At 34.9% G+C, this 12500-nt stretch overlaps 1 protein-coding gene across 13 annotated transcripts in view; it reads right to left on the bottom strand.

Annotated features, from left to right (window-relative positions):
* Positions 1-12500, bottom strand: part of LOC106880938 (palmitoyltransferase ZDHHC9) — a 169219-nt gene that overhangs the window by 48285 nt on the left and 108434 nt on the right. For 7 of the 13 annotated variants that reach the window (XM_089339439.1, XM_089339430.1, XM_089339433.1 and 4 more), the window contains exon 6: positions 2177-2279. In XM_089339439.1, the coding sequence (XP_089195565.1) occupies positions 2177-2279 (103 nt within the window). Of the gene's footprint in view, positions 1-2176; positions 2280-6515; positions 6619-12500 lie in introns of all 13 variants that reach the window. The other 6 variants (XM_089339432.1, XM_089339442.1, XM_089339434.1 and 3 more) reach the window with 1 other exon arrangement.

The raw sequence follows: 12500 nt of genomic DNA, 5'->3' as shown, positions 1-12500 counted from the left end.
GTTAAAGGGTGAACTTCTATTAATACTAACCCACTTGAAACTAGCCCTTCTAAAGGGTTAATATTTAAAATGAAATCTCACTCAACGTTTCATTACAATATGAATTAACATAAGATTTCAGTTGGTTAACACCTTGCATAGTATACTTAATAAAGTTACAGATATATCACATAAGCTAAGGTATAAACTTAAAGATATATCATACAATATACTATCAAACAAAGTTGCAGTTAGACATAGACAGTATATTACATTGTACCAACATATAAGACCCTCCAAAATATGATTGTATTGCAAGTTAATTGAAATACATATGCAATTAATAATATATTTTAATATTTCAGGAAACAGTTTAGTAAAACAATTCTATTTCAGAAAGAAGTTTAATAAAACAAATACATTTTGGGAAACAGTTTAGTATAATAAATGAATTTAAGGAAGAAGTTTGTGATAGCAAATATGTCATAAATAGTTTAGTAAAACAATGATTTCAGGGACCAATCTAAAACACACACATATATATATATATATATATATATATATATACACACACATGTTAGCACATAGGTGCAAGACAAGGTGGAGAAAATAGTACTAGAATACCAAAAGTACAGTACAATAATTATATATTGGAGCTGCAAAAACTTCACAAAACCAACCATCAGACAGGTCATATTTAAAAACAAAACTTGGTGAATCTTTACAGTTTCAATAAAGTTCATATAATGTTACAGGAAGCACAGAAAGAAAAACTGATTTATGATAGAGGCATGAATCATCAGAATGAAGTGGAAAAGGTGGGAGAGATGAGACAGCTTGACACTGTTATTTTATTCTCATCTTCAACAATGCAATGACTCTAACAGTGAGAATGGAAACTGTCTTAGAGAAGTGCTTTCATGTTGTTTGATAAGCACAAATGGCCACACCACAATAACACAAACATTCCACAGAACAAGTAGACAGATGTCATGCCAATGTTCCTGCTGACTTGAGGGGCTAGGGTAGATGATTAGACTAACTTAAGAATGCTGTTGATGCTCATTTTGCCAACAAGGTCCAGCCTACATCCAAAAGAATGAGACTTTCTTTTCACAGCCAGTTTATGTCTATTTTACCATGCATAAGTTGGACACTTTGACAGGAACCTGTGAGGACCAGAAGACTGTGCTGAATCCAATGTTTGTTTGCGCATGTTTCTACAACTGGGTGCCCTTTCTAATGCCAACCTCTTTACAGAATGTAATGGGTGCTTTTACATAGCACTGGCACAAAAATATGCACAGTAAAGCAACTAAAAAAGGTCCTTAAAATTGTCCATGCCATCTTCATCAAGCTGTTAGCCTGAGTCCATTGTAATACCAACGATTTAGAACAGAGAAATAAGTTACAGACTTTAAGGGGAGATCTAGTCAACCATATCAATCACCATTAATTTGACTGGGACTTATTATTGATAGAACAGGACTGAGAGGTAAAGCTGAACCAAGTAGGATTTGAACTTAGAGCAAGTTGCAAGTCACTAAATACTGTATGCCATTTTTTTAGCACACTATCAATTGTGCTATCAATAATAATCCTTTCTACTATAAGCACAAGGCCTGAAATTTAGGGGGAGGGGGCTAGTCGATTACATTGATTTCAGTGTGTAACTGGTACTTATTTCATTGACTCCAAAATGCTGTAAGACACACTCAACCTTGGAGGAATTTGAACTTAGAATGTAAGGACAGACGAAATGCCATTAAGCATTTTGGCCGGTGTGTTAACGATTCTGCCAACTTGCCACCTATCAATAATAATAATAATTCTAATTTTTGGCAGAAAGCCAAAAATTTTGCAGGTAGGCAAAAGTTGAATTACTATGACCCCAGGGCTCAATTGGTGCTTATTTCATCAACCCTAGAAGGATGAACAGCAAAATCAACCTCATATATATATATATATATAAAGGGAAATGGGGTATATTAAGTTTACCAACATTTACTTATGAGAAAAAATATTTAAGACAAGTCAATGGATAACAAATAAATAAAAATATCCAATTTTTTATAATCTAAAAAGGTTAAGTCTTCAAATTGCATCAATGTCTTTCTCTTGTTTGAAAATGAAATTATTTTTTCCCTTTTTCTTTCTTTGTATTCTCTCTATTAAGAACAATTTGGTTTATACTTACGTCTTCATTTGTGGTCTGTTCCGAGGCTGCCAGATATGTATGGAAGCCCGCAAGACCAACAACAGACCACACAGAAAAGAAACAAATTACAGCTTCCACCATAGTAGGACCAAGTCAAGGAGCATTCACAATACAATAGCAGAAACAACACACATAGACATTCATAGACTAAGCACAGATTTTTTGTTTGTTTGTTTGTTTGTTTTTTGTGTGTAAAAAGAAAATACTGCGTACAATAGTCTCAAAATAAGTTCCAAAAAATTACTTTAAAAAGCTTTACAATAGAAAAATAATGAGAATATAAGCTTGACTGTCTGTACAGTACAGACAGATAGAGACAGGGAAAGCTTTGACAACTTTTAAAGCAAACTTTTACTTTCTTTACAAAAGCACATAAAAGATAGGTATAATAGCCGCACTGAAAATATATCAGTACATTACTGGTATTGATTTTACTGAGCCCATCTCTCACTCTGCTCCCAAAATTGATAAATTTGAAATTAGTATGTAGAGAGATACAACTGAATACCGTTAAAATTTTCATTACCATATTTCAGTTGAAATACACTGGCTTTGTTTCAATTAATTTTGAAAATAATGAAGAGTTTATTAAGATAACTAGGTCATTATTAAAGAGTTTGGAACATAGGTTAACATGAAATTCATACGGGAGGCCTTAAATATAGATCACTTCAAAACAGGAAGTTTCTATCAAAGAACCTTTCATTACAGTATTTCTGTTGGAAAGAGTCACAAGAAATACCACAAATAATAATGATGATGATGATGATGATGATGATGATGATGATGATTTCAAACTTATGGAACAAGGCCAGTAATATCAAAGGAGGGTGAGTCAATTACATTGACTCAATTGCTCAACTGGTACTTACTTCATCAGCCCAAAAAGGATGAAAGGCAAAGTTAACTTTGGTAAGATTTGAACCCAGGATATAAAGAGCCAAAAGAAATGCCACTAAGCATTTTATCAATCACAATAATGATTCTGCCAGCTCACAGAATCAATAATAATGATAATGTTTTTTGTAAGAAAATCTATAACTAATAAATGAAGAATTGATATTCTCCACAAAACTAATGGCAAAATGGTAAAAAAAACAAACAAAAAGAAATCCTCCCTGTGTACCCCCCCCCCCAAAAAGAAACTCTAAATCTATCAGCAGCCTTAACAGACTTCTAATGTCATTTATAGGCATTGAATGGGGCTGTTCAGGGGGTAGTTATCAAAGACAAATGTTTCAGGCTTTATTTGTTTATGTGTTTTTTCCCTTCTCCATAAAATGACATTGGGGAATGAATTTTCAACAAATAATGGTTGAAAAAAAATAAAAACCGAGCAGGTATGTATCCATTTGTAATGGATGGTTGGATGGTTGGTAGGGAAATGTGAAATTCGTTCTGATATTTGGCAATGGGTCGATGAACAGAAAAATATATATATTTATTGTATTTAACAGAAACAACAAGAACAGCAACGGCAAACAACAGTAAGAGCAACAATAACAGCAACAACAGCTACGGTAACAACAAGAACAGAATTTATGTACGGTTGCCATATTTGGTAGAAAAAAGTATGTGGGTGGGAACATGCTTGTTTGGGTACAGGTTTTGCAATATACAATTGAAAGTGGAATTGAAGAAAAGAAAATTAAATAAAAATAAAAATTAAATTCAATTAAATTAACAGAATAAATTATTTCAGAGTGGTAATAAGAATTTTTGTCAATTTCAATATCACAGTTGAATTTTTTTTTTTGGGGGGGGGGGGGGTTTGTTGTTGTTGAATTGCTAAAAATGATTTCGTTTCTGCCTCTGCAGAACATTAACATGAATTGTAGCAATTCTGCAACAATGTTAAAAACTATAACAGCAAGCAGAAAGAGGGGGAAGAAAAAGAAAAAAAGAATAACAGTAACAGGAGGGAGGGATGGTGAGGGTTTTGCTGTGGTGTGAGGTTGACTTGTTGGTATGTAGTCTGTTAGTTTAGCACATGAGAAGTACCATATTATTTCTGTCTGCTAGCTGACAGAAAATAGAGCGTTTATGATTTAAATATATATATATATATATATATATATATATAAGATTTTAATAATGAGCAGAAAAAGAAGAAAAAAAATGATAGTTAATATTCTTATCTAGAATTTGTGGAGCATCTCAGAGTAACATTAATCTGAGAGAGAGATAAATAAATAAATAAAAATCAGCTCCTGGCAAATTCCTTCAGATATGTTTTGATTCCTGGTTGTCACTTCAAAGGCGGCAAATTAGCAGATTTGTTAGAGTGCTGGATAGACTCATCATTATCTTCATCAATTCCTAGATATTACTCTCTCAGCTCCTCAAGACTCACAGTGCCAGTTACCCAGTTCCTATGGGGTAAAAGTGACCAAGACCACAATGTTCCCACTGAATGCAATGCCAGGTTGTCACAGAATTTACTTGTTTACACCTGTGTGGACTGGAGCAATGAGAAATGAAGTGTCTTGTCCAAGAACATAATGCACCACCTGGTCCAGGAATGTTAACCACAATCTTGCAGTCATGACTACAACAGCCTAACCACCAGGCCACAGGATAAACTGCCTGGCAGTCTGACACACTATGCTCTTAGTTCAATTCTCGCTGAGGCCAACATTGTCTTTTACCCTTTCGGGATCAAGCAGAAAGTACCAGTCCAAAGATGGTGGACTGACAGAAGTGCTAGAGCGTCAAATGAGATACCTTGTGGTATTTGTTCCTTCTGCTTACGTTCCGATAGCAGTATCTGTGATGACATTAATGCCAAGCCTCATTGGCCCTCGAGTGGCAGCCTCCGTCTTTGGCGGCATAGATATGGGTAGATAAAAAGTAAAGCTGATTTCTATGAGATCTGAACTCAAGAACAGAGAGAATCAGAATAAATACTGCATAGCATTTCGTAGGGAGAGTAAAGAAAGATAAAAACAAAAAACTTTGTAAATGTGTGTCATTAATGTGTGGCATGGTTGGAGAGGATGTGTCAAAACTGAGCAGCCATTATTGCTGCAATTTTTTCTTTTTTTTAAACATGTAGTTTAACCCTTTAGCATTTAAACCAGGTATATCCAGCCAAAATATTCTTCCTGTTTTATGCTCAAACTGGCCAAATTCAGCTTCTCACACCTACCACAACACACTGTTATTCTAAACGTTGAAATCTCAAAGCTATGAGATAGACAATGCATGATTAACTCAAAACAATGTGGATAAATAAGCATTACATTTGACAGAATAATCAGAATGCTAAAGGGTTAAAGAACAAACAGCTAAGACGAATGGTTATGTCAATGATCAGAAACACACATTTTCAAGTTAACCTTGTGTTTTAGGAAATCCTTGGTGACCCCTCACTATCAGAAGATTTTTTTTTTTGTTTTTTCTTTGCCCAGTCTGAAAGAACTGAGCAGATACAATGACTCTTGGCATAGTCATTACTGTAAAATGCACCAAGGGTGATGCGATGTAGAGAGGAAAATGGGCTGGGAATGCCTGTTTGATGGATGTATAAAACCAGCCAGCTCCAAGTGGCGATAGAAAAGGCAGAGAAAGGAGATGGCACAGCTATGGGCCGGAGGCTGAAGAAGTGTGCCTGTTAGTGCTTGGAGGCCAAGCAACTAAGTGGCCCTGCTCTGGATGAAAAACAAAATTTAAATAAATAAAAAAGGGTGAAACTCATGAGAGGAAATAATGATTTTCTCATTTGAAAAAATGGTACAAAAAATGGACCAAACGAAAAGTTTAAAAAAATAGTGGCAGGAAGAGAGGAACATAAGCTGTTTCAATATGAAATTTCAAATAAAGAATGTTGCAATACGGAAAGGAAAAAGTAACCAAAAGCAGGAAAACGGACCAACAGACAAACATCATATGTAACTTCAATTTTAATTCATAATTAACCTGGAATTTTTATGCAGTTGGATAAAACTATTGTTACTGAACAGCTATTATTATTATTATTATTATTATTATTATTATTATTATAATGATGATGATTTAGAAAAGATCATGGGAAATGAAAGTGAAATGACAATGCGATGAAGATTTAAATAGCAATGTTCACAAAGCAACAATAACAACAGACACATATGCAGTTAATATCGAGGTAGTAATATTTAGATGACCCTTGGCTCATGCAAACAAAAGCCACAATAAGAAGAATATATTACAAAAAAAATTTTCTTTTTTTTTTTTTTTGAAAAGATGAAGGATAAAAAAAAAAACCCAACTTTGATGCAGAACTCAACCAATATGTAATATATAAAGATCGTTTGCATTCAGGAAATGAATAGTAACTCACATCTTCATTGGTTGTCTGCTCTGATGTGGTTAAATAGGTATGAAAGCCGGCCAATCCAATAATTGACCAGACAGAGAAGAAGCAGACAATCGCTTCGATAATAGTGCAAAAAGGTTAAGGAAGGATTGGTGGAAAAAAAAATAGTTATTTATGATAATAATAAATGAATAAAAGCTAACATGATTGCAATGTGCAGCGGGAATGTGACAATGTCCTATTCCCTGGACAATACCATGATTGGCCAGAGTAATGTAAAAAATGGAGGGGGGGGCACAAAGAGATGGGGGGGGAGAAGGGGAGAGAGGAAGGGAGGAAGGAGAGAGAAAAGGAGATAGAAATGGGGTGAAGAAAGGGGAGAGAAAGGAATGGGAGATAAAGGAAAGGAGAAAGTTAAAGGGTGATAAAGAAAGGAGGAATAAAGGAGAAAGGGAGTGAGAGAAAAGAGGAGGAGGAGGAGAGAGACGGGAGAGGAAGAAAGAATGGAAAGGTGAGAAAGAGAGAAGAGGAAAGAGATGGAGAAAAAATGAAGAGGGAGAGAAAAAGGCTGGTGGGGGGAATGGAGTGAGAGAAGTGCATTGGTAATTATGAAGGAGCTATATTATAATTTATTACCTAAAATGGTTGGTATTTTTCTTAAAGTCCATGTAAAGACAGACAATATGAAGATAATTGACCAATGACCAGTACTTAATCGATGCATTTATAGTTATACTTTTGCAAATAATTCCTACTAAAATTAAATGGATTTTCCGGTAACGAATTTTATCATTCAGAGAGATTTTATGATGTTCCTCTTCTCTTTCGTTAATAAATCTTCATCGTCATTAAATGCAAATGGAGACAATTAATGGTTTGTCTATTTTTTCAATATTCGATACATCAAATTAGAGGACAGACATTTAAACAGTCGGCTACCAAATCCAGAATACATCATCAACTAGGGTTACAGAAAACAAAATAACAATTTTATCTGATTTAGACAGACAGAAACACAGATACCCAGAGGGCACAAACATAGGAGGGGATGAATTTCCAAGTCAATACTTCCACTTCAATGTTTAACAATTTAGCATTTAAACCGGCCATATCTGGCCCAAATATTCTACTTGTTTTATGTTCAAACTGGCCAGGTGCAGCCACTCACATCTACTCTACAAGTCATTCTAAAAATAACAATTATATTATTGAAATCTTGAAGCTAAAAAACAATGTGTGATTAATTCAAAACAATGTGAATAAATTAAGCATTACATTTGACAAAGACATCCAAATGTTAAAGGGTTAAATAAAAACTCTTCAATAGCCATCTGTATATCATATCTAATGTTTAAACAGCAACACAATTTCATGACTTTGATTGTATGGAGTTTATGATATTTATAATAATATTAACAAAACCGGAAATGAAATTTTTAAAATGTGAACTTGAAGCAGCCATTTTTGCGCATGTCATCCATAAATGTTTTTAAATGAAGAAACAAAAAGAGAAGAGTTTTCTTCAAACTTTCATTTTGTATTTTAAAAAATATTCAGACAGTGGGTATTTAAAAAAAAAACCAAGGCTCAGTTTACCAACTGATGATTGGAAACAAGCAACTCTGAGTATTGGAAATCGGAGCCTTTCAGTTATAATGTATTAAAACATATTCTACATATAGGCACATGAATGGCTATGTGGTAAGAAGTTTGCTTCCCAATCATATGGTTCTGAGTTCAATCCTACTGTGTGGCACATTGGGCAAATGCCTTCTACTACAGCCTCGAGCCAACTGAAGCCTTGTGAGTGGATTTAGTAGTCACAAATTGAAAGAAGCCTGTTGTGCATGCGTGTGTGTTTGTGTGTGTTTTTGTGCCTGTGTTTGTCCCATCACTGCTTGACATGCGTTGTTAGTGTGTTTATGTCTCCATAACTTAGTGGTTCAGCAAAAGAGACCCACAGAATAAGTACAAGGATTAAAAAAATCAAAATAAGTCCTGGGGTCAATTTTTTTGACTAAAACCCTTAAAAGCAGTGCTTCAGCATGGCTGCAGTAAAATGACTTAAACAAGAGAATAAAAAAGTCCTGTAATTTATCACTTCTGGTGATCAAAAGAGATTCATTTATACATACATACATATACATATACATATATATATATATATATATATATATACATGCACACACACCATCTTTTCATAGACATGTCATGTTATAAGCACAATATACATTGAAGCAAGGCGAACATCACCCCAGCAGTGATTCATGAGAATGTCAAGATGCACTTTGACTTTCTTCAGCCATGACAATAACATGTAAATGCTTGACATGTGTCAGAATGAAATTCGTCCCTCTAATACATAAGCAACAGCAAAAACTCTTAAGAGTTCTTATACAAAAATGAAAAAAAATGAGACTGCTTTTTCCATTCCTCTGTAATAAAAACAGAGCCAGAAAGAGAGAGAAAATGAGTGAGCTGAGGGAGAGAGAGAAAACAAACAAATTTAACATTAACAATTAACAATCCAACAATTTTTTTAACCTTAGTTATACAATTCACTGTTAAATACAATTGTTCTTAAATTTAATGCAAAAGTATTTATAATAAATTTATAATAAATGGAGCAACCATGCTGTAGTGAGAAAAAGGATGGCTTTTTTATTATTAAACACATTATCTAAAATTATTTTCCACAGAGTTGTAAAATTCTGGCATTTCACCCATTTTCTGCCATCTGCAACAAATACTAAACATTTGTTTTGGCTCTTACAAATGATGCACCAATCGTAATTTAAATGCACATTTCTAAATCAAATATTTAATAAATCTAAGAAGCGAAATGAAGACAGTGGCAGAGAAGGGAAGAAAAATAGTTGGACGCAGTTTGGGGGAAGTGGAAGAAAGAACCTTTTGCTGGCTCAGGAACAAGTGGGAGGAAGAAATGAGCAAGAAAGTAGATGATGCACAAGAAAACTGGCCATTACTGCCAACCCACCAACTAGAGGATGTTGTGGTTTAAGGTCAAAACATTGTTGGACATCACCTAATGATCTCTTTTGCTGGATAAAACTACCTATGAGACCGAAATTGCTAGCATCTCAAAGTATGTATTTAAACAGTTGTAAAGGAGATGTGTCTAGCTTTGCCCTGAAACAATTTGGAAGAAATGTAGTTCCTCTAAAACAATTAAGAACAATTTGAGCGAGATCGTTGCCATTCGAGCGAGATCATTGCCAGTGCTGCCGAACTGGCTCCTGTGCAGGTGGCACGTAAAATACACCATTTGAACGTGGCCGTTGCCAGTACCGCCTGACTGGCCTTCGTGCCAGTGGCACGTAAAAGCACCTACTACACTCTCGGAGTGGTTGGCGTTAGGAAGGGCATCCAGCTGTAGAAACTCTGCCAAATCAGATTGGAGCCTGGTGCAGCCATCTGGTTTCACCAGTCCTCAGTCAAATCGTCCAACCCATGCCAGCATGGAAAGCGGACGTTAAACGATGATGACGATGATGATGATAACAGTTTCAATCTAGTTGAGTTTCATTAGTGTCAGTGGGGTTAAGATCTCATCTTTTGCCCTCAGTCAGAATATCTGCAGTGATAAAGGTGAGGCAACTAATGTTACTTTCTTTAAACCTGTTTAGAGAGGAAGACATGTGGCATTTCACAGGATTACGTTCTTCACTGTTAATGCTGTTAGGTAAAGAATGAAAGCCACAACTCATGTCTTTCTGTATGTGACATCCTTAATACTGTTGAAAATTGTCCATTCGACCAAGGTAGCAGAATCCTAGATTATGACAACTTTTTTTTTTTAGCAGAAAATATTGAGCTTTGTGGTGATTAAAAACGAAACTAAGAAAAGAAAAAACCTTTGCTGTTACCACTACCATCACCACTGTGACTATTACAAAAATCATTTTGTTAATTAAATATGAATTTATATCTTATAGACATATCTTGCATTTTGATGATGTCTTTCCCATTAATTATTCTGGTTGCTGCATTAATGTCCAAGACTTAATTACAGGTAAAACCTAACACCTGATATATCGTAATTACTACTTTTTAATTGCTAGAAAAAAAAAAGAAGAAAAACACTGCAGGTGATTTCCTCTTATTCACACACACACGTGAAGTCCAACATGTTCTTAATTTGAGTGTAATCTGATGGAAATTTAGCTGTTATTTCTAGCTTGTTGGCTTAGATTAACCTTCCTTGTCATTGTTGTTTAACCCAGATCAGACCTGATCAAACAGACCTGTGTTGAAAGATATTCCAGGGGTAACTGTCCCATATATTTTAACATTAAGAATTTAATAAACTCTTCAATATACCCTTCAAGATAGTTGAGGATGATTTGAGGAAGATTGTGGCTACTGTTTCTATCAGATCAAACAACTCTGTAGAAGCTCCCTTATTGAATACTGAGGACAGCCAGCATGCACTGACTGAGTTTTATTTGTTAGACAGTGATATAACAAATATCAACTCCATCTGTCTGTTTGTCCATCTGTCTCTTTTTTCTTACAGTCTATTCCATTCCTGCAGAGAAGTGCAAAGAAGTAGTGTGAGGTACAATTTGCACAGGGAGAATGTAACAGGTGGTGAGATAGTGCTAGCAGAGTTTCAGTTACAGAGACAGATATATTTACACTAGCATCATTGTAATAAGGACAGCCAAAGTTAAGAGATAACTAAAGTCTACTAACACACACACACACACACACACACACACACACAAATGCATGCACACTTTCTCTACTGAAATAAGTTGCATTATTGAAGTAGGGTTTTCCCTTGTGGATGCACTTCCTAATCTGGCAAGTAGTCAATCATGAAGTGAGAAAGTTATAAATGCTTATAGGATAGAATTACTGGAAATCAAAGCACCTAAAAAAGTGGTCCACCATGACAGGAATCAATACAGTAAATGGAATAGATGAAGAATAACAGCTTCCTGTAAGGAAAGGAAATAACCTTTTGGGGGATAATCACTTATTTTATTATTTGTTTTGAACAGAAAAGAAACCTAATATGCCCTTGGGAGGCAGGGTTTTTATTATAGGTATTTTAGTTTGGATGACTGAACAGATAAAACCTTTCTCATTCATACACACACAATATGACTGAAATAGAATTAAGAGGATTTATAAGAAAAAAAGAGAGCAGAACAGGCCACAAAATGCAAACAAGACGTAATAGAATGCAACCTATTTTTGTCTATAAGACGCACACAACCAACTACTGCGATCAATGAGGTGTAATCTCCCCACTGCCTTTTTTTCCAAATCAGTTTCAAAGACTTTATAAAAGGTTAAGTGTAGTGTTATTCTTCTTCTGATTTAACTGTAAGAAAGAGACAAAGAGATAAGACTGAAGCAGTAATAGCAGATGAAGAGAATAGACAGAAAATATCATACATTTGTTCAAAGCTACAGCTTAATAGTAAAGAAAGTGTACAGTTTATCAAATTCAACGTCCATATGTGAATAGTGAGTGTTTATCTCCTCAATGAGACCTATGTAAACTGACAACTCTTTCATGGCAGGACAATGGAATTAAATGCTAAAACACCGTTAAGCTGGTGTTTTACGATTGTTTATCTAAAACCAGTCCACTAAGAGAGAAAAGACAATGAGAAATGATTTAATTAAATTGTCTGTTAATTAAGCCAGAAGAGGGGAAAAAATCTGAAATAAGACTGTTTGTAAGAGAGTGACCTGCTAGAAATAGAAGCTAAAGCAAGAGATAGAGACATTAGTGAAAACCTGTACTATAAACTTCTATCTTCATTGCCCACATATTCCTGTGAGGATCATGAAGGAACAGTCATCAGATGTACTTTCCAGAGGGTTCTATTCTGATAGAACTATCAGCAAATGATCCAGCTGGATCCCTGCATAACCAAAATAGAGTTCATCTGAAAGGTTGCTAGAGCTTGTTCCTTGATAGAGTGCAAAGTTTTGAGATCAGGGTGCTGCTTCAACTGAACTTCTTCTTAT

Source organism: Octopus bimaculoides, chromosome 21 (genome assembly GCF_046866305.1).
Source record: "Octopus bimaculoides isolate indiv1 chromosome 21, ASM4686630v1, whole genome shotgun sequence".
In the NCBI taxonomy this organism is placed as follows: Eukaryota; Metazoa; Mollusca; class Cephalopoda; order Octopoda; family Octopodidae; genus Octopus; species Octopus bimaculoides.
The sequence above is the reverse complement of the archived record's forward strand: the minus strand, read 5'-3'. Positions and strand labels throughout refer to the sequence as shown.